At 42.9% G+C, this 23091-nt stretch overlaps 1 protein-coding gene and 1 long non-coding RNA gene across 4 annotated transcripts in view; one reads left to right on the top strand and one right to left on the bottom strand.

Moving 5' to 3' along the window:
• The window catches only part of LOC108352198 (uncharacterized), a 61930-nt gene extending 41409 nt beyond the window's left edge, over window positions 1–20521 (bottom strand). The window contains exons 1-2 of the long non-coding RNA XR_015631150.1: window positions 20303–20521; window positions 6387–6472 (exon numbers count right to left, since the gene is read on the bottom strand). This is a non-coding gene — a long non-coding RNA (uncharacterized LOC108352198). The remainder of the gene's footprint in view (window positions 1–6386; window positions 6473–20302) is intronic.
• The window catches only part of Ranbp17 (RAN binding protein 17), a 309416-nt gene continuing 306383 nt past the window's right edge, over window positions 20059–23091 (top strand). For all 3 annotated transcript variants that reach the window (NM_001106994.2, NM_001440088.1, XM_087571583.1), the window contains 1 exon segment: window positions 20059–20222. In NM_001106994.2, coding sequence (NP_001100464.1) covers window positions 20205–20222 — 18 coding nt within the window. In that variant the 5' untranslated portion in view covers window positions 20059–20204.

The raw sequence follows: 23091 nt of genomic DNA, 5'->3' as shown, positions 1-23091 counted from the left end.
TCACTTCTGTGAAGAGACACCATCCACGACCAAGGCAACTCTTATAAAGGCAAACGTTTCATTGGTGTTGGCTTACAGTTTCAGAGGTTCAGTCTATTATCATCATGGCAGGAAGCACGGCACCAGTCAGATGTGGTGCTGGAGGAGCAGAGAGTTCTACCTACATCTTGATCTGAAGGCAGGTAGGAGGAGACTGGTTTCTGCAGGTATCCAGGAAGGAGGTTTTCTCTTCCACACTGGACAGAGCTTGAATGCTCAAAGTCCATCTACACAGTGACAAGTTTCCTCCAACAAGGCCACACCTCCTAATACTGCCACTTCCCAGGAGTCAAGCATATTCAAATCACCACATATAATAATAATCACAATACTTATTATTATTCCATGATTATTATTATTATAAGCCATCATTGTTAGGATGTGTCAGATCCCATCACAAACGTTTTTGTTAAATTGACTCATCTAATCTTCATAACCTAAGAGGTAAGGACTATTTTAATCCTCATTCCAAGACAGAGAAGACAAACTGCTACCTAGTAACAGATGTGCGATCCCAATAGGCCACGGGCTTCTAGATCCAGCTTGTAATTTATTTCTATGTGCAGTATCTCAACTAATCCATATCTGCCCATCCCTACCAAGCCATTGTTATCGTCATCATCATCATCATCAACAACATTATTATTATTGTTATTGTTGTTGTTGTTGTTATTATTATTATTATTATTATTATTATTATCTTTTCACATTTCCCATTACAGGTTCTGGAACATGACAGCCATATGTGTGTGACAATCTGTACTCAAATCATAATTCCTTTTTTCAAGTCTGAGATTTTTAAGTAGGGAGGTACCAGGATCTTGCCTTTAGAAGGGGAATGCAATAGTCACCTCTATGGGTGAAAAAAAGAAGGAAGGACATGACTGCTCCCAGGTACAGGGGCAGGAGGCAGGGAGGAGGAAGAGAAGGAAGAGGAAGAGAGAGAGAAGGTTTATTGTAGACGAAAGGAAGAGCATAGCCAGAGGCAAGGACATCTGGGAGAGTCCATAGAATATGCCCTGAGCCAGCCAGGTGAGGAGAGGGGGAGGGAGGAAGGAGATGCAGGAGAGTAAAGGGTAAACAATTAGGTAGGAGGTAACCAAAATGGCTGACTTGCAATAGTAAAGGTCCACTCTGGCAGGGGTGAGGAGAGCAGCCCAGTTCTGGGGCTGGAGAAGTTTAGGGTAGAGGGTGGGATATGGCAGCAGCAGGGTTTGAGACCCAGTACTTGTCAGGTTGCAGAAGATGCCTAACACAAGACTAGGCAGACGATGCCTGGAATCATAGTTAGTACTAGATCTGCCGACGCCATTTTCTTCCAATACATACGTGTGACAAAATCGATTTTACAAATTAAGTTTAAGAACAACAATAATAAAATGGAGCGATTATAGAGCTGTACTAAACATTGTCCGAGCATGTCCATTCTGTCTCCCTGCTAGCATCCATTGGATACATTTGGCCAGCAGCTGGGTGTGAATAATAAGCCCGCCAAAGGTGAAACTATGACTGAGCTGAAAGGCACGGGACCAAACAGAGCTGGAGAAATGGCTTGGTGATCAAGAGGACCCGTTCCCAGAACCCACATGGCAGCTGACAAGCATTTCTAACTCCAGGATTGGGGAATCTGTGGATGATTCTTATCTGCAAGAAGAGAAGTATGGTGAGCACACTGACCTTGGACTTCTAGCCTCCAGAGTTGTGAAAATGGACTTCTGTCAAGTCACCCCACCATGTTGTGTTGTTATAGCAACCCTGGGCAAGCTAATATGCTTAACATCCAGCATAAGTGGACTTATTTGTTGGCCCAAGTCAAATAACACCATCCCTCCTTTCATCCATATACTTGCAAAGCTGAGCTCAGGGCTGAGCATCCGCTATAGTCTCTCTGAGTTTGCTTAACGACTGGAGGAATGAATGGGTGTTTATTCTTCTCATGCACAGGGCATCTTCTGTGCACACTGCTTCTGGAAACTGGAAAGCAGGCTGGGATAGAGTAACCATGCCAGCGGGAGTTTAGCGCTATCCAAAGGAAAAGAAAAGGGGGGACCCACAGTGTAGTTCCCTCTGCAGCAATCAGGGCTTTAGAAAAACTGAAGCAACTCCCCGTAACACAGATCTGTGGTATTTCCCAGTTCTTTCAAATACATTTAATTCTGCACATGGAAAATAATGGCATCATTATTTAATCCAGAACACAATAACAACAATAGATTGCTCATGTGGGTGCACAAGTTCCCTGCAGAGAATTAATGCGCACGTTGCCTTTACCCACATGTACAGCTAAGGCAGTGCAAACAGGGGCCAGTCCACTGGTGTGGCCTGCACAGAGAATGTGGATACCTATGGTGGTTATAGCAGCCAAGCGGGGGGTAGGAATGAGGGGGGGGGAGACAAAGAAAGCTCAAGGGTATAACTGTGACTCCACTTAAAACTAATGCATACCTTCATTTTAATCCTCTGCAGTAATTCAAAGAAATATCTGATGCTCCTGAAAGACTGCTGTCATCCCTGGTAGATACCCATCAATTATTATTAAGTATTGCATGGTTCAGGTCAAGATATAATATGTCTGAGAAAAACCATGGCACCTCCTTTTAATCTTGCGTAGAAAACAATTAAAGTATATAAAGCACATTATTAAAATATGTAAAATTTATAATTTAATTATAAGATTGCATGGCTTTATGATCTAATAGTTCTGCTGTATTTTGCATATTAGTGAACAATTGCTTTCTTAAAGCACACAGTAGAATCATTTACTTGATGCTGGAGAATAAGTTAATTATGGATTCCCAGTATATGACTAATGGATTTAATAATCACTTTACTGTAGAATTAACTTATACTTCCCTGTGCTTATAGCACTAATGATGATATTCATAAAAGTTATATTTTTTAAATGTAAGATTGGCACAAGGAGGGAAACCAGTGTATAACTTGGCTTTAGATGGAGCAGTTCTAAATAGGTCGTTTCGAGCCGTCAAGGGCTTCTCCTAGCCCTGACATAAATCATTCCTATCCTCCCTACCCCTCACCCCCACCACCAACTCTGCCTCCATTGGCTTTATTAAGGGAATTTATTTTATTTAAGGGAAGACGAAATGCTTGCCAGATGCATTCAGTGGGACTCCTGTGTGTTTTGTACCCTCGCTTTCGAGTTGCAATGTAGAGTCTTTGCTTCTGTCCTCTTTACCACACACGGGGAAGACCCAAACAGGCCAAGAGCACACTGGGATGCCCCAGGCCCTCTCTTTGTCCTAGTTTTATTGGTCACAGCCATTCAGTCTTTCATCCCAAACAAAGACACTAGTAAAAAGGGTAGCAGAGATGGTCTTTGTTTAAGGAAAAAAGCCCCTGCTCCATCCTTCCCATTTTATCCTTTATTAACCACTACTATTTTAGCAATGCCTTTATCGCTTCAGGAACACCCTTACCACTGCCACCACCTTCAGCTGCGTAACTCACAGAACTTAGCTGATTTTATTTCCAGCTCAGTTGGCTTACTGGTTGGGTGACCTTGGGCGTGTCATTTAGCCTCTCCAACCCATTCCCATCCTTCTAAAATAAGAAAACTGAGTCCCTACCCCGCCCCCAGCTCTGAATGAAAGTGTCCGCTGTCATTGTTCCCATTGGCCGGCAGTGAATTACTGCCATACTTTCTCCTATCCCAGCTAGAAAGATGCACCACAGCTCCTCCATACAATGTCTTACTGTTTCTAGCACTTACATTCTCTTCAGATTTTAAAAAATGCCGAAAGAGACGTAAATATGGCTTATGTTTTGCTATATTGCACAACTGTTCACAACGTACATACTTGCTAAACACATGCTGATAGGTTGACTGAAAAGTATAAATTTTTGTTGTTGTCGATTTTTGTTTGTTTTTTGTTTTTGTTTTTGTTTTTCTCCGTGTCACCTTGGCTGTCTCGGAACTCACTCTGTAGACCAGGTTGGCCTTAAACTCACAGAGATCCGCCTGCCTCTGTCTCTTGAGTGTTGGGATTAAAGACGTGCACCACCGCCTCCCCGCAGAGCGTGAATGTTTAATTTTAACAGCAGAAGCGTTTGTTCTCCCTGTGGCGAGGCTCAGGATCAGCTCTGAGCTTTACCTGGGAGCTTACTAGACCAGACGCTCAACCTGAGTCAGCACGTGCGTGGACAGCGGCTCTTCCGGTGATGTGCCTGCGTGCCGCGTTTCCGCCGGTTGTAGGCTTTTAATAACAGATGAAAAGGAAGAGGCATGAAGTCGTGCTGTCATGGTAAAAGCTAAAGCAGAGTCTGGGACATTTAGTTTTAAACTCGGAAAGCTCACACTGTATTCATGAGGTTTTATAATGTAGGAAAGAAATGCGGAGGCTGAGCATTTTCTAGCACCAGGAAGTCATATGACCATTATGCTTTTCTCTTGAAATACTAAAACTCGCCACCTGCCACCGGTCTCCACCTCAGCCCCATATCCACCTTGTCTTTCCAACTGTCTTTGCTCAACCGCTGGTGAGCAAAAAGCAAACGAAATGCACTTAGCGTTATCTGGCTCTCGCCGCTCCTCTGACAGTTAGGTGTCTTTTGGTTTTCAAATGTGAAATAATGCCTAAAATGTCCCAGATTTACACGCTGCGTTACGCCTCACAAAAGATTGCATGCACTTACTTCATAAAGATGAATCATGTCCTGGGAAAGAGGGAGTGAAAGTGTAGGGAAAGCAGATAGACGCGAGACTCACCCCGGCACAAACCTCCGCTCGGCTGAGATTTCAACCATGGACAAATTATTATCTAGCCTCTCTGCTTCTATTTCCTCATTTGTCAAAAGAGGGCTTTTTTTTTTTTTTTTTTCCGGAGCTGGGGACCGAACCCAGGGCCTTGCGCTTCCTAGGTAAGCGCTCTACCACTGAGCTAAATCCCCAGCCGAAATGAGAGCTTTAAACAGCTACATCACAAGCTCTCTGGGTTAAGGTTGGAGTTGGGAGGTTTGAAAGGGCTTGGATCCCAGTGTGTGTCCCCGGCTGCTGTCCAGTCTTCTCCACTAATCCTACTCCATTCTGCACCCTGTTGTGTCCTGGCTGTTCCACTCTAGGCTGGCGACTGATGCTAGGCACTACCCTCTTTCTTTCCTCCCTATCTCCGAACCTTTGGCAGCCCCCTGTCAAGCCTGCTGCCTTCATGAAGCATGCCGTGGTATTTGATACCTGGACCTCAAGTGATCAAAGAAGACATGGTGTCAAATTGAAGGAAAAATGACACTCGCCCTCTGAAAAACCAAAGTCAATTCCCTTTCCTTCCTCTTCCGTGAGCTTCCCCCCTTTTCCCTTCTGTTATCTTGTCTCATCTATCACACTTAGGCAGAAATCTATGCGTCTCGTTTAAATCACTGTTTCTCAGGCAACAGCCAGGTCACTTAGCAAGAGTCTAAAGCAAGCCAATATAATATTCTCAGAGTAATATTCGGCCAAAGGTTACTGGGCCAGAGTAACTTAATTATTCCAAGAGGACTCACTTTTGCGATAATTATTGATTGCTACAAACTAATGAAAAAAAAAGATGCTATTTATTAAGTGTCTCCAGCTCCCTCTGAAGCTCTTACATATGGCTCCCATTTGGTTGTCACCACAACTCAGCAACGATTTTCCTAATTTACAAGAAATTTTAAGATCAAGTTGGTGAGATGACCTGAGGTCATCCTCTGAGGGTGATGTCAGAGTCAGGCTTCAAATGAAGTTATAGATTGTGTTTTCTTGCTATCGATTGTAATGTAAAATTTACCCGAGCTAAGGGGTGTGTGTGTTATCTGAAGGTTGGAACTCTCAAATAGCTCCGTGTCCCAATAGAAAGGTGCCCCACTTTGTCACTCAGGAGATGAAACTTGACCACCTGCCTCCTAGGATTCTAGAAAAAAACCAAGGCTGAGCGATTCCTTTTGAAGATGCCTAGACTCTGACATATTCTACAGAAATGGCATGCTATCCCTGAACACCCCTTTTCTCCTTTTCTGGTTTTCCTCCTCTTTTTTACCTCGTGATGGGTCTACCTGCAAAGGGCTCTTACTTTTCTGTATCGTCATTTTCATCCTACTTCCAGAGATTCACATTGTTTCCAAGTCTTTTTATTCAAGTGAAATAAATAATCCAAACCAAATGTCTGGTGTATTTATTTCCCTGTCACTTTAACGCCCGTGCTCACGTGTGTGTGTGTGTGTGTGTGTGTGTGTGTGTGTGTGTGTGTTATTCATTTGCAAAGTAGTTTCTAGATTGCTAAGGTGGCTGTCCCACGACATACCCCTTCCAAGATATTTGCATCTTTGTCTCCACCCTCTTTTTGAGTTGCTACATAGTTTCTGTTGCTTACCTGCTTCCAGCACCTTGGGGTTCTCCCATTAGCAATGGAATGGAGCCGTCTTCTCTTCCCTTTGTCCTTGTTACTTCTTGTAATTCCTTCAGGGACATTTTAGTGGGGTTTGAGAACAGGAATACATGAGAGAACACATTTTACCAAAATTCTGTTTTATGATTGTTTATCAGGTTCTCTTAGAACCAGAACGTGTTAAATAATGACCCAGATCCTTTCTTGATCCTCAGATGAACAGAGGACAATTAGGCAGGACCATAGATATACTCTGATATTTCATAAAATATATTTTATACATCAGATTTTTTTGGGGGCTAAGGCAGAGGGAAGGAGGGAGGGATGGAGGAAAAATGGAAATCCATTCCCTACAATAATTTTTTTAATCACATATGATAATAAACTTTATACTTTGAGTAATTTTTCTTCATTAATATGTCCCAGGCTTCACTATTAGGTGGTAAAGCAATTCTATTCTCATACAATAACTGTCTTGGGATTTGGCTTCCAAAGCCACCCAGGAGGCAAAATTCACAATTGCACCGTCAAGAACACAGTCTGTTTTAAATCCAAAAGCTGTCCCTATAAAACTCACATCCCAGAAGAGCATTTGTGAGTTTTTAAGTATCCTATTTCTCTTCTCTAGACTCAGAATCCGATACCAATATTGGTTTAAACTTATCGGTGTCAGATTTGGAAATGTGTTACAGGGAAAGGGGATGGGAGAGGAACAGACATGGGTATTTTTTTTTTCCTGAGGCTCAAGGCTGTCATCCATTGCCTCAGCAATGAAACGAAGGTAATGACAAGACAGTGGTGCTCAAAGCCTAGCTCTGTGCTTGGTCTCCTCACTTTGTGCTGCTGAACACTGGCTCAGACTATTCTGGGGGGTGGGTTGGATGGTGGCTTATAAAGTATGGTTTAGAACTCTCTTCTCAGCCTGCAAACTCTGTCTGGAAACTGTGTTGATTCCTGTGATCAGGAAACATCTGTGCCCACCCCCAATCCCCTCAAAACAGCAACAACATAGAACAAAAACCTGTGAGACTGTCTGCACATTCAAGGAGCCAGACTTGCAGGTGAGCGCCGGTTAACAGAACGGAACAAGAAGGCCCTGGAGCTCAGCTCTGCACAGCACTCGCACCGTCAACTGGAAGTTTGAAAGACAAATATATCTTTCATGTGTATCTCGGTCCCTAACGTTAACCATGTGTGTTGAAGAGCAAGATACAAGCCCACTTGCTAACTGTGATGTGATCATAATTTGACTTGATTTCTGGGTTATTAAGCTTCCAGAGGATCTAAAATCCTCAGCCATGTAGTCAGCTGCCCAGAACTTGATTCACTGCTCCACAGATAAAATTCTACAAGCGTAAGAAAATCCCCTAAAATAGAATTGCACCATATGACTTCGCCGAGAAACAGGAAACGGTTTTGTGCTTATAAATTTCAAAGTAATAATGGGATTTTTTTTTTTGTACCTCTTCTAGAGGTGTGCAAAATCACCTAAAATTTCATTTAATGACATTCGGATAAAATAAAAAATAAGAAGAAGCAATAAAAGATAAAAACAACTTAATAAATATGAAGTATGTCTATGCTAGACTAACATTTTAAAAAAAGCAGACAGAGTTCATAATTAATCGGGTGAAAGCTGACTTTGGTGTGAGAGTCAGAAATATTTATCTTTTGATGAGCAGATGTGTGTAGACTGTAAATCCTCGTTGCTTGATACGTTAGTGGGAAAGACTTCGGACGTCAATGGGAAATCATCCGCACTAATTTGGGAGCACTAAAAAGCCATAAGAAGACGAAATAAAGTTCTCCATACAGCTGTGTTTTCCTTAAAAGGATTAAGAAGCCAAAGCAAACAGAAACTTCAATACTTATCCGGAAGGTGGAAGAAAAACAAAGCAATCACAGCAGCAGTTTTCCCAGTTTTACAGCCCTGCGTTAGGATCTTTCGTTCTTGAGAACCAAGGCGCTCCAATCTCTTACAGGTTCTCCAAGTCCTAGCATATGCTCTGTGCCATTCCAAGGTGTTCGTCAAACACTTCGACATGGAGTTCCAGAGACAACTGTTATCAATGGGTCAAACAGTCAACAGTTCCCTTACCACTGGAGATCTCTCTCTCCTCTCTCTCTCTCTCTCTCTCTCTCTCTCTCTCTCTCTCTCTGTCTCTGTCTCTTTCTGTGTTTCTCTCTGTCTCTCTCTCTGTGTCTCTCTGTCTCTGTCTCTCTCTGTGTGTCTGTCTCTCTGTCTCTCTCTCTGTGTCTGTCTCTCTTTGTCTCTGTCTCTCTCTGCCTCTCTGTCTCTGTCTCTGTCTCTCTCTCTCTCTCTGTCGGTGTGTTCCTCTCTGTGTCTCTATATCTCTGTGTGTTTTTCTTTCTGTCTCTCTCTCTCTCTGTGTTTCCCTGTCTCTGTCTTTGTCTCTCGCACACACATACAGGCACTCACGTACGCACGTAGCAGGCACTAAAACACGCATGCGCTATAACACATATATACGTCCATTTCAGGATATGATCATTTCACTTAGTTTCCAAAAGTCCTCTGTGTGCGCCCTTTCCCCTCCTATATCACGTTCTGACCAGGGAACATTCAAGGCAACAAAAAACAGAGTCTCACAATGAAATATGGCTTCATCAGCAACACTTCCTGTGCAGTAAGACCAGCCCGTCCTAATACAGCGTTAGAACCTTACATACAACGAGCAGGGTTTGCAGCACCCCACAGAGAAGAACGTGCTAAAAATCAAGTCTCCAGAGAATTACATGGGTTGCATAGTTTGGTCAGGGAGAATGTTTTTGTGTATAATCTACATGTTCAAAATAAAGGCTTGAATTAGCTGACCTTGTATTATGAATGAGTTCTATCGAGAGAAACAAGTCATTTTGTAGAGAGGGTCAGAGCCACAGTGACACATTGTGATTCTAGAGCCCCTGACATCAGTGGCATGTTTATCAGTAATGACTGCTCAGATGGCTAAGTTTTTCTTCCAATATCTACTCTTTAATTTTTTAAAAAGAATTATTTATTTATGTATATAAGTACACTGTAGCTGTCCAGACACATGAGAAGGGGGCATCAGATCTCATTACAGATGGTTGCGAGCCACCACGTGGTTGCTGGGAATTGAACTCCGGTCCTCTGGAAGAGCAGTCGGTGCTCTTAACCGCTGAGCCATCTCTCCAGCCCCTTCCTTTTTAACTCATTAAAGTCCACCGATTATCACTTTTCAAGCTCACCAAGTCAGTTTACAGAAATTTTCTTTGTTCCTCTACCCCTTGATTCGAAACTTCTCTATGTGATCTTCGAGTTCCTCTGACAAAAAAGATGGGTCTGAAGGACATCATATGTGTTAGGGATTTGGGCTTTTAAAAGGATGCCAATCCAATGTCCAGAGATGTGCTGATGACAGGTGCTATGGGGATCTAATTATCCAGACACGAAATGCAGGATAGTCGAATAATGTATTTATTCTTCCAAAAGATTCATTTATCTATTGTTAAAGGAAGTAAGAGCAGGAGAAACGAACCTCCTATGGATTAAGAGAGACTTAAAAATCATTATCTAATGTGGGTTTGTCTGGCTCTTGATCCAGACAAACCAGATCAATATGAAGTAACTATAGAAGTTTGAATAGTGCCCGGCTATTAGATGATACTGCAAAAAGTTTTAAAGCCTACACAAGTGTGATATGTGTGTGTGATATATAGCATATATGATATATATCATATCTAATAAATCACATATATTAGAAAAGCATCCTAAACTCTTAGGATCACCCACTAAAGCATTTATAATGCCTAAAATCTGTTTTCTGTTGTTGTTTTGTTTTGTGAGATAAGGTTGCTCTGTGTACCTTGGCTGTCCTGGAACTTTCTCAGTAAATTAGTCTGGCCTCAAACTCAGAGATCCGCCTGTCTCTGCCTCTTGAGTGAGTGCCGCCACCACCAGGCTAGGACCTACTTTGTGATAAAGCAACAGAGGATGAATTTGGATGCGTTCGCTTTCAGTCACCCTGACAAACTCCCTGAGGGAATGAAGAAGGACATGTTTATTGGGCTCACAGTCTCTTAGCTTTTGGTCCATGGCTGCTGTAGGTGTTGAGGACACAATTCATTATGGCAGGGGTATGGGCTTGAAGAAGCTGCTCACTCAGACCTTGGAGAGTCCAATGCCAGGCAGCACTGTCAGCACACTTAACACACAGACCCAGTGCAGATTAAGACATAGTACAGCTGGCAATAACCAGTCCAGTCAGTACCATTCCAGGTACGCAATAAAGCTTAAGGTATGACGATATAGGAAATCCTTTACAAGCTGGAGAGATGGCTCTGCAAGAAAGAGCACTGACTGCTTTCCCAAGGGACCCAGGTTTGATTCCCAGCACCCACATGGCGGCTCACAACTGACTAACTCCAGGATCTGACAACCCCACACAGACATGCATGCAGGCAAAACACTGGTGCACATAAAATAAAAATAAATCAATTATTTAAAAGACAGAGAAAAACTTTTTACAAAGTATCTGTGGCCATGATGGGGGGTTCTATAGCTAAAAGGCCTAGAATCTAGGTGGTCTCTGATTGAGGAAAGAGGCCAACAGTCCATACAGTGACAGCTCCCCTAAGGATGAGTATCAGTTTAGGGAGGGAAGAGTCTGGGATAATCATTCTGGGGAAATTGGGTGAGGTCTGCCTCCACAGATAGCAAATAGGTCACCAGGTCATTAACAATGTTCACTCTCAGCTTTCTGGATGAAATTCAGGTATTTGGGTTTTTGTTTTTGTTTTTGTTTTTTTTCCGGAGCTGAGGACCAAACCCAGGACCTTGCGCTTGCTAGGCAAGCGCTCTACCACTGAGCTAAAACCCCAACCCCTGGGTTTTTTTTTTTTTTTTTTTTTTGGTTCTTTTTTTCGGAGCTGGGGACCGAACCCAGGGCCTTGCGCTTCCTAGGCAAGCGCTCTACCACTGAGCTAAATCCCCAACCCCGGGTTTTTGTTTTTTTTTTTTTAATATTTAACTTTTTATGCTTTGTGAACTGCACATCATGCACCCCAATCCCACTCATCTCTCTGTCCCTTCATACCTGCCCTCCGCCCATGCAACTTCCCCCTCAAAAGAAAAAAAAAATCTTGTGGAAGCTGTAGTGCGTCAGTGTGTCGTACCATATATATGCCCTTCGTCCATACATCTCTACTTACAAATGCTCGTTGCAATGACTCGCTGGCCTGGTTTGAGGCCTCTGGCTTCTGCTACACTAGCAATACTGGATCTTTCCCCGGGCTTTCCTTGGATATTTGATTTTTATCTCTTCCATCGAGATGACACTCCTGCAGGTGTAACATGCCTGGTTTCTCTTAGTGTTTTCCTGTGAGTACAGGGACCTCTGTGTCCTCAACACTCTCCTCCTCAACCTAGACTCTGATACCTCAGCAAGGACTTCTTTCATGTGTAGGTGCTTTCCTCACTCTGTGGAGACTTCGATGTGTCGCTGACCTATTCCACATGGATAGACAGCACTTTCATGGCTGGGCCCATAGCTAAGCTTTGTTACAACTGGATGTAGTCCTTGATTCCTCCTATCTTGAGACTTTAGGAGTAGTTTGAGCTAGAGATTTTTCAGCCCAGACACTTTATCATCAAAAAATGTCCTTAGAGGACAAGGAACTGTATGCTCAATTTAAGTATGAGTCAACCTTGTCGAGGTTTTGCAGACATAGGTTTCCCCCTGGGTGGTGGTGGTGCATACCTTTAATCCCAGCACTTGGGAGGCAGAGGCATTTGGCTTTTTGTGAGTTTAAGGTCAGTCTGGTTTATGGATTGAGTTTTAGGACAGCCAAAGCTACACAGGAACTCTGTCCCAAAAACCTAGGAAAGAAAGAAAGAAAGGAAGGAAGGAAGAAAGAAGAAAGAAGGGGTTGGGGATTTGGCTCAGTGGTAGACCACTTGCCTAGCAAGCGCAAGGCCCTGGGTTCGGTCCCCAGCTCAAAAAAAAAAAAAAAAAAAAAAAAAAAGAAAGAAAGAAGAAAGAAAGAAAAAACAAAAGGAAGGGAGGGAGGGAGAAGGAAGGAAGGAAAGAAGAAAGGAAGGAAGAGATAAAGAAGGAGTTTTCAAAAATATACCCAAAGCAAGAACATAAGTTATTGAAAGTAGTGGGAGGATGAGACAAGCCTGTTTCTTTGCAAAGGAATGATTAAATAAATACCTCATAGTAAACCCATAGCGTAGCATATGATGAAGGGGCTACAATTCTGCTGATGGATATTTAAATATATTCTCGTGCAGAAAGGTCAAGGTGCAAAATAGCATCGTAGCGTGATCCCTTGTATCACGGAAAAAACGCCCATGTGCGCATGTGCGGAGGCAAAGCGCTGTAAGGAGAGGCGTTGGTGTGTGAAGACTGGCTATCTCTGAGGGATGCCGTTGTTGGCAAACTTTGCCTTCGATTTCAGACAATTCCGTGTTGTTACAGTTTGTGCACAAACTATTAATTTCTTCTTTTATCAGAAAAAATTGCCAGAAATAATCCTGTATGGTAAGTGATTGCAATTTACAAAAGGGGTTAGTGAGGGTGTCCACACGGGATGACTGCTTTTTAAGTTCCTCCATATGACAAAACTCCATCTTGTGAGGGGAGTATTGGGGGACTGGAGAAGCAAAAAGAAAGATGTGCTGAGGAGTTGGCTTTCCTTGGCTCCTTTAGTTTTTCTTCTCATAAGAGACTTTCCTGGTTAACTGGATATCCTCACCACACTGGTGGACAAGGTTAGCCTTAAGTTTTAAGAAATGGCATGATATTGCCTGTTCAAGGCCTATTATTCTGCAAAGTACCTAGATGTATATTTTACTTCAAATTAATTTTACTTTAAAAACAATTATTGTTGTTATGGATTGTTGCAACCTAAATTAATCTCATAATAATTTTTAGAATAATTTATTATAAAATAAGGCACTTGAAAAACTGGCATGTCTATTCTTGGGAGTAAACATTTGTGCATAAAATAGGCTTTTGCTACAATAATTTTTTCTCTAACCTCTTCTGTACATTTTATTTACTCTATTTTGGTTTAAAGACACAGTACTTTTTAAAAGGTGTTCAAAAAAATGTGGTACATCTACACAGTGGAGTACTACTCAGCTATCAAAAACAATGACTTCATGAAATTCATAGGCAAATGGATGGAACTAGAAAATATCATCCTCTACCATTAAGCTACATCACCAAACCTATAGAAAATATCATCCTGAGTGAGGTTACTCAATCACAGAAAAATACACATGGTATGCACTCATTGACAAGTGGATATTAGCCAAAAAGCTCGAATTACCCAAGATGCAATCCACAGACCACAGGAAGCTCAAGAAGAAGGATGACCAAAACGCGGATGCTCCTACTCCTCCTTAAAAGGGGGAAAAAATCCATAGGAGGGGATATGGAAGCAAAGTTTAGAGCAGCAACTCAAGGAATGGCCATTCAGAGCCTGCCCCACATGTGGCCCATATATATATATATACAGTTACCAAAACTAGATAAGATGGATGAAGCTAAAAAATGCATGCTGAAAGGGACCAGATATAGAGCTCTCCTGAGAGACACATACAGAGCATGTCCAATACAGAGGTCAATCCTAGCAGCAAACCACTGAACTGAGATCAGGACCCCCTTGGGGGGTAATTAGAGGAAGTATTGAAAGAATTGAAGGAGCTTGCAACTCCATAAAAACAACAATGCCAACCAACCAGAGCTTCCAGGGACTAAACCACTACCCAAAGACTACACATGGACTGACCCAGGGCTCCAACTGCATATGTAGCAGAGAATGGCCTTGTTGGGGCACCAATGGAAGGGGAAGCCCTTGGTCCTGCCAAGGTTGGACCCCCAGTGCAAGGGAAAAAGGGGGGGCGGTAAGGGGGATGTAGAGGGGAGGGGAGGGAATGGGGGCTTATGGATAGGAAACCGGGAAGGGGGGAATAACATTTGAAATGTAAGTAAAGAAATATATCATAAAAAAATAAAAAAAGCGTGTGTGTGTGTGTGTGTGTGTGTGTGTGTGTGTGTGTGTGCATAGTACACATATGCATGTGTACTATGTTTTAGTTAAAAGCCTTGTACGATAGCAATAAGGGGTGATGTTTCTGATTAGCCTTTCCCTCAGTTTTACATAGTTCCTAGTTACCATCTTTAATAAGAATATGAATGAGATATAATGAGACCATATGGGAATTACTCATTATAGTGTGCCTTTTTCTTCTTATAAAGATGAAATATACTGTGTGGACTCCATCACTTAGCTGGTTGAACTACCTGTCTCATAAAAATGAATGATCCGTTACTGATTTTTGTTTTTTTGCAGTACTAGTTGAACTCAAGGCCTTGTGGGTGATAGGCAAGTGCTGTCTGTTAAATTCCTCTCTTTGGTTTTGATGTAGCATCTTGCTATGTTTTTATGTATTTAGACATGGTTTTGAGTGACCAGTATTCGAATCTGTGCACATTACTCAGTTCTACTGCTTGCTTGCTCTCCTAACAATGTACTCTACTGCTTCAACTCGTGTCCTCATGGCAATATGATATTGCTCATGAAATTCTCTGTACTATAGATTGTAAGAATAACTTTTATTCTCTTGAAGTAATTGTCATCTCTGACAATTATTGCTTTAAACTGATCACTTAGGCCTAGTCCTCCATACAATCTAATTTACCTAGAATGTTTTTAGCCTCTGAGATTTGCTACTGAATAAGTTCACTGTTTCATGTTTTGTTCTGAACTCTGGCTGGCTGGTTCAATTCAGCTGTGCTGGCTCAAACTCTTCTCCAAGATGACTGATTTAATCTGACTTCTCTCTGCATCGCCTGAATTGTTCTGCTTGGCCTCAAACTAACTTTGGCAATCTGTCCTAATCTTCTGGCTCCTTCTCATCCTCTGGCTTGTTCTGTCTTCACTTGTGTCTAACTTCTTCCTCTGCAACCTTTCTCTGTACAGCTGTCCGGATAAAACTGCCTCCTTCCTTTCTCTTCCCTCTCTTCTGTGGTCTCTCTCTCAAGTAGCTTCCCTTTCCTTTCTCTTCCTGTGAGAGTTGGCAATATCTTATTCTGTCAAATCTTTCTCTGATTCATCACTTTGTCTGCCACTCAGTTAGGCATCGCTTTCAGGATGGGTGCTTCCTTCTACAAAGTAACTTTACCTTCACTGTTTGGGTTTAAAGGTGTGTATGAAGGTCATGTCTGTATTCTAGCCAGAGGGGTTAAAGGTGTGTGTGAAGGATGAACCAAACCACAAGTATAAACAGGGTTTTTTTTTCTTTCAGGAAATAACACAATCTTGGGGTTCACAGTAAGATCAAATATCCTGCAACAATAGACTTGTCATCTTGATCTCAGAAATAAAAAGCAGAACTTAGAGACACTGGATCAATTTCCTAAAGGGCCAGAAGTGTGCCACTCCAGTTCCCTGACAAAGCACAAGATCAAAACCCACCCCCACCTGGCTTTCCTTCAGAAAGCTAGTTTGCACAATAGAAGACAATCTTCTTCTTCTTCTTCTTCTTCTTTTTTTTTTTTTGTTCTTTTTTTCAGAGCTGGGGACCGAACCCAGGGCCTTGCGCTTCCTAGGCAAGTGCTCTACCACTGAGCTAAATCCCCAACCCCAAGACAATCTTCTAATGACTAAGGGCTTTAATGCTTTTCCTTTGTTTCAACTTTGTGATAGAAATGAGTTATCTGACATCCTGGGAACAACTTCTGTGCTAATTTCAATAGCTACAGTAACATAATTCTATCTTAAATTTTATTCAGTGACAAAAGATATGAAGCCAAATGCAGATTTTGTGGACTGACAATCATAGACAGGAGGTGTGCATTAAAACAGTAATCTTAAATGATTACTTAAATCTAAAGGTAGAAGAGTAATCATATTTCTGTTCCTAGACTTCCCTGGTGAGTTCAGAGGATAACCAGCAACCTGCATTTTCACTTTACAAACCTACATTTATGTCATTTCTCTTCTGGAGATGAGAAAAAAAATGGAAACACCCAAGACTCATATAGCCATTCTCCTCCCAGAACTTAAATATGACTTTTACGTAATAGCTTTAGAAGGTAGTTGGGATCAAGAAGTCAGGTAAGCCTGGTGGTGGTCGTGTATGCTTTAATCCTAGTGTGCAGGAGGCAGAGGTAGGCAGATCTCTGAGTTCCACACTAGCTTGGTTTAGAGAGGGAATTCCAGGAGAGTCAAGGCTACACAGAGATACCCCTTCTCAAAAAACCTGGGAGGGAGAAGTTAGATAAATGGCAATAGATAATTATAATGGGATACTGTATAGTATGTGTGATAGGGAGATACAAGGACACCATTGGTCTCTGGGATATGGGAGTTAAAGGCTAGAATGTGGGATCATTGTTGAGATTGGTCATCAGAAGAACTTTGAAACATCGAAATGGAACAGGAAGTTGGAGCAAGAGACTTGGGGGAGCAAGAAGGAGAACTAGAAAAAGAAAGGGTAATCACTAGAAGCTCACAGTTAGCCCAGCAGAAAACTATTAACAGTGAGCTTGCTTCAAATAACAACAACAAAAACCAAAGTGAGAGATGACTCCCCAAAAGGTATCCTCTGACCTCCATGCACCTATGGCGTGTGAATGCTCGCTCCCCCACCAAGAAATGACTTGTTTTTTCAAGACGGAAGAATGAGCATACTAAAAATGTCTCGGTTTAGAAGTTGAGTGGCAGGTATGAGGGTCCAAGGGCTATGGATAGACTGAAGGCTGGAGGTCATGAGTGGAAGCCGCAAACAGTCAACTAACAAGAGAGTGCTCTGGATTTGAGTTCCCACCGAGAAGAACAATGGACATGGAACCACTACAAATTAGGACAAAGTGTGTGCATGCTTTGTTTTACAAACTATGTAGACAAAAATGCCAGTTTATGAATATGCACATCTATTCAACAACAATTATAACACATCTACATGTATACATACTACACCAGACAAGTAGAAAGATTTAATGACTTAATGCACTAGGGAACCACCACCAAGAACAGAACTTAATTGGTCACAATCCTTGAGAGAATAAAAGCACTGTCCCTGCCTCCCCCTGAGCATTTTCTAAGTGGCAGCCAGCAGCAACGGGGACAAATAGCCAGTAGTGTCAATACACTAAGAGCAGAAAGATACTGGAGCTGGGGAATAAATGCCTCTGGGATTGATTGATTGATTGATTGATTGATTTTGAGACAGGGTTTCTCTGTCCTGGAACCCACTCTGGAGACCAGGTTAGCCTTGAACTCAAGAGATCCACCTGCCTCTGCCTCCAGAGAGCTGAGTTTAAAGGCAAGCACCACCACTGCCTGGCTGCCTCTGGGATTTGAGACACAAAATTCTAGAGAGAAGAAGAGTGCTCAGATATGAACTTCAAGATCTACTCAAAATAGTCCCCGACAGTCATCAGTTCACTCCTAAGACTCATGTGCAGAGGAAGAGACGTCAGGAAAACCACTGTAGCTGTGGCACCTAAGGAGTTGAAGAAAGCTTTTAGCAGCTGCACATTGCTGGCAGATAGACTGATGTCCAGGCTCTATGTGGTAAACATCCCAGGGCCTAGCAAAGATGATAGCTCAAGAGTAAGGATAAATTGAAATAAACCAGCATCACAGCCTAAAAACAAGCACTACCGGGATGAAGGTGAGATCTACTTTTATTTGCTTAGGAACATAAAATGGAGAATGCTGATATAGGTCAAAACCTCTATAGTTTTTCTTCCATGTTGTCTGAATTAGATAAGACATTAGACTAAGGTAATAGCTAACACACAAAACCAGGCCAAATACCAAAAACTGAATGACTCAGAAGGTTGAGATATTGGAGTCACTGTATAAGAATTTTAAATATGATCAAAATATTAATAGTGAAAAGGAAAAGTTTGATCAGAGCCATGAAAATTATTTAGACAGTACAAGGAGCCAAATGAAACTATAATAAGTGATGAATTTAAAAAGAATCGTATAGCAGCTTCGACACAGCAGAATTGAGTTTCTTCTGAATGGGCAATAGGTCAGTAGAAAATATTCATTTTTAAGCATATGTGTATGCGCGCGCGCACACACACACACACACACACACAAGAAATATGGAGAAGAGTTCAAGAACAGTGAACAATGTACAAAAGGTTTTAACATACATGTAACAATGAAAAGAAGGGAGAACATAACAGTATTTAAAAGAAATCCCAGGGACTGGAGAGATGGCTCAATGATTATGAGCAACAACTGCTCTTTCAGAAGCAGCAACCATCTGAAATGGGATTTGATGCCCTCTTCTGGTGTGTCTGAAGGCAGCAACAGTGTATTCATATGGATATAAAATAAATAAATCTTTAAAAAAAGAAAAAAATGTTGGTCAATATTATTCAAAGACTGATGAAAATGTCAAATCACAGGAGAAAAACTATTAATTTCAAGGATGAATATCACATATAGACTTAGTGACAATCAAACTCAATCTGGTTAAGAACAAAGAGAAAGAAAAAAAACTTCAAGTATTCTAGAGCATATTATCTAAAGGTGCAATATAATCAAGATTGATGGCTGTCTCCTCAACTGAAACAATGACAACCAGAATGACAACCAACAATGGAAGATCATCTTTAAAGTATCAAAAGCTAAAAACAAAACAAAACAAAAGGCAAACATGGAATTTTATACCCAGCAAAACTACCTTTAAAATTGATGCAATAAAGATGCTTTCAAATCGACAAATTTGAGAGGATTTGTTAATATACTTAAGTTGTAAGAAACATTTAAGGAAAATTCCCCTTAAACACAAAAGACAAAGTCCTTCAAATGGAAGTGTTGCCCTCTGAAGAAATGAAAAACACTAGGAATGAGCGATTCTGATCCTATATCTGCTCTATAACCCCTATTCCAATGAAATATTTTGGCGTAAAATATAGGTTCATATAAAAGTGTAGATAAGGAGTTACAGGCAAGCCAGAATTTTACAATTTAATGCCCCCCACACAATGGCAGCTTAACTTAAACTCAATAAAGTTAAAAAAAAAAAATGGGAGTTAGGCATTGGGGAACAGGAATTAAGCATAGCAGCTGCATATGGGGGTCAAAAGTTGTCGGTGTGTTAGAGGATTAAACATCTGTGCAGATGTGGGATTTGGCAGCTATGAATTTGTTTCAGAGTCCCGTCAGGAATCAAGATAGCTTGTGGTAGCATTAAGGTTTATTATCATGTGTATAAAAGGGATGCAGGTGCCTGCTAAAGCAGTTAGATTTCCACAAGCTGGAGCTACAAGCAGTTGTGAGCACGTGGGTGGGTGCTCTCCACTGCTGAGCCATCTCTTCGCCTGTCTACCATAGATTTAGGAGCCAAAGTGGGCAGTAGCACACACAGGCCGCACGCAGATGACGATGACTGCATGTTCGAGACCAGCCTGGTTCACATATTAAAGGCTTGGCAGGAATTCATAGTGAGACCCAGTCTTCAAAAACTAAGTCGGCGGTCTAGGCGGGCAGTTGGGTCATGGTGGTGGGTTAAAAGTTAAAGGTCAGAGGTCAGAGGCTTGCTCTGAGGAGTCAGCGGTTGCAAAAGAAGCGCACTGGCGGTTGGGCGGAGGAGCCCGAAGGACACGCCCCCTCCGCCCCGCCGGCCCCGCCCAGTCCCGCTGCCGGCTCCAAGCGGAGCGCGCCGAGCATAGGGAGCGAGCGGTGTGGGGGGGATCCCGCGGCGGAGGGGCTCGCGCGGCGTCTTCGCTCCCCCTCCCCTCAGCCCTCGGGCCGCGCGGCCCGCGCAGCTCTGGGAAGATGGCGCTGCACTTTCAGGTCAGTGCGCCGGGCTACGGGCCTGGAGCGCCGGCGGGCGGTGGGGGCTCCAGGCCGCGACCCCGACCTCAGCCCCTTACCCGGGAATGGTGGGGCGGCGGGCGCAGAGGAGCGAGCTATGCTCGACCGCCGAGTCCGCCCTCGTTGGAGCGGCTGCAGCGGCGTCCTGGCAGGTGGGAGCCGGGGCCGAGGGGCCGCCATCCGGCCCTCACGCCCAGCCCGCGGTCGTTGTTCGCCCCGGGAGCCTGAGCTCGGAGGCCGGGGCGGCGGGAGCAAGGCAGCGCGGCCAGAGGACTGTCATTGGCCGGAGGCGGGCGGGCGGGTCGGGGCGCGGCGCGACCGGGAGCGCGCAGCCTCATTGGTGGAGCCTCGGGGCAGGGCGCCGGCTGCGCTGGAGGGATGCGGGTCTGCCCCGTGGCTCCCGCACTCTGCTGGTCTTCATCCCATAGACATCTATTGAGCCTCCCCACTGTGTGTCTCCTGTGGCAGAACGTTCTCAGGATGCAGGGCGACGTCAGCTACCTCCCTTGTCCTTTTAGAGTGCGCGGTAATTGCTGCACACGTGAAGACTGTTATGGTAGAATTAGTCACGGGATATCGCAGGAGCACAGAAAGGGGGCAGTCAATCCCCGTGCGGAGGGGAGCCTCCACTTGTTACTTGGTTCCTACTGATGTACATAAACCTCTGAGCAAACTCGCTGCCTTGTACTCTCAGGGACCTGGAACTCTAGCGGGAATTGCAGGAACTGTAGATATCCAGGTAAAGAGGAAAGAAAGTCTACGGGCTAAAGAGGATGTGGGCAAAGCAAGGAATTGTGGAAGACTGACGTACTGCGAAAGTCTGTTCTTGAATCCTAAGATTGATTTGAAAAGAAAGAGCTCAGAGGGAATTGTAGATGGCAGAAGACCTCAGAGAAGTAGGCGGGGTCTTGGTAACAGTGTATCTGAATGCCACATTTCCCTGTAGATTTACATGGATCTGCTGGTCCCATGGACTTACTGCGTTATTACTTCTGAAGTAACTTAGAACCAGGAAATAAACCTACACTTTATCTTTTTACTTACCGTTTTGTTTTATTTTTAAGGGTCCCCAGGTCAGCATTAGCTATTTGTTGTCACTTCAGTAAATATGTGTCTTGTGCATAACTTTTGCAGGAAGAATCTCACAGGGATAACTATGAGCCGGAAATAGATAATCAGATGTTTATGGTGCAGGTATAAGTCTCGAGTAAAGTAGAAGGTGTAGAAGAACTTTGGAACCTTTTTGGACTTGGAAAGGTGATGCCTTATAAATTGCTAAGCGCCGGAAACCTTCTTCATACTCAAGTGCAATCAATATTAGACAAATTAGATGTTGAAGCCAAACTGGTCGTATCATTTCCAGAAATATACACTAAAGTGACATTTTTGGGGGCATTGTTTCAGTGTCTTTTTCCCATTTGATAATTATGTAGCTCAGTGATAACTGTCCACAAGGCAATGCTGTAAGTGTAGCCTGCCAGTTCCATGCAGAGGGTAACCTTCCTCTGCTTCCTGGAAGGCAAAGGAAGATATCATTAGATTCAGTCATAATCATGCTAGTTAGGGAGCAGGTCTGGATTATCTTTTCGGGGGCATTGCAGGTGGAGGAACAGAAAGGAAAGATAGAATTGGCGGTAGTATTCTAACAATGATATTGGGAAAAGCTTAGTGTTTTAGGACTTTAGCTTAGGACTCTTGCATGGTTTGCTTGATGAATGGTTCTGGAGTCAAAGACTGCTAGCGATTGTTCTTAAACTTCCCTTGGGCTGCATGATCTAGATGTGATTGAGAAATACACACAATGTTACTGTGATGAAGAGTCATTTGGGAAAGGTAGTTGTCAGTGTAAAGTGTGGCTGCCACTGGATTACTTTCCCTTTTTGTCTTAACTTCACAATTGCTTCAGATGTTTCCTGTCTGTAGTTTCAACAGTGAGTCTCAGGGAAGCTTTGATCACTCTGTGTGTCAGATTCTGAAGTTTGTGCCAACTCCGTTGGACTAGTGACTTTTCCAGAGATGTGTCTTTTAAGACACATCTTACTTTCCACTCATTTCTAAAGAGCCTCTGGAGAAATCCAGGGCATCGAAGGCCACATTATTAGATTTTACTTAGTTCCTCCAATGTCAGAGTATCTGAAATATTTACAGAGAAACAGTTAGTAGAACTTTGACATACGGAAATTGGTTTACATGTGAAGTTGGTCATATTGTGGTGTGAGACACAGTCCATAAAACTCGGTCTGGTACCAACAGCAGATTGAGGGATCCACAGCTATCTAAAGGTTTGGCAGCTCAATAGAAGGCCAGCTCTCCTTTTGGGCAAAACCACTTTTTTTTTTTTTTTGATAGTTATGCAGGAGGAATTGAGGAGAGAGTAAAGCAGAGATAGCATGGAGCTTGTGACTCTGGTCTTAAATTCCAGTACCACTGGAGAGGGACACATGGACTAGAAGTCTGCTGGAGCCATGGGCTATGGGGTTTCCATAGTTCAGAGCCATGTTTAATATGGTTTCTGTAGTTCCAGAGCCATGTGTAATGTGGTTTCTGCTGTTCTGGTGTTACTTTTAGTACCTTTCTGGAAGGGCTTTGTAGACAGATAAAAGAGGAGGCTAAGAGTAGGACTTGGACATTGTTGGCAGAACGATGTGACAGATCTGTGATGGGTGGCAGCATGGCAGATGGATGGTGCATATAGACTTTTCATTGGCTCTATGGTCTTGTACATGAACCCTGTCAACTTCAGGTTTCTTAATCTGAAGAAAGAGCACACTAAAACAGAACTATGTAGCATGCAGAAGTCTAGTTTTTAGAATTGGCTTCAAAGATAAAAATATTCTTAAACCGTGGG

The sequence above is a fragment of the Rattus norvegicus genome, chromosome 10 (genome assembly GCF_021556685.1).
Source record: "Rattus norvegicus strain SHRSP/BbbUtx chromosome 10, alternate assembly SHRSP_T2T, whole genome shotgun sequence".
Taxonomy (NCBI): domain Eukaryota; kingdom Metazoa; phylum Chordata; class Mammalia; order Rodentia; family Muridae; genus Rattus; species Rattus norvegicus.
Note: the sequence above shows the minus strand (reverse complement) of the source record. Positions and strands in the feature narration are given on the sequence as shown.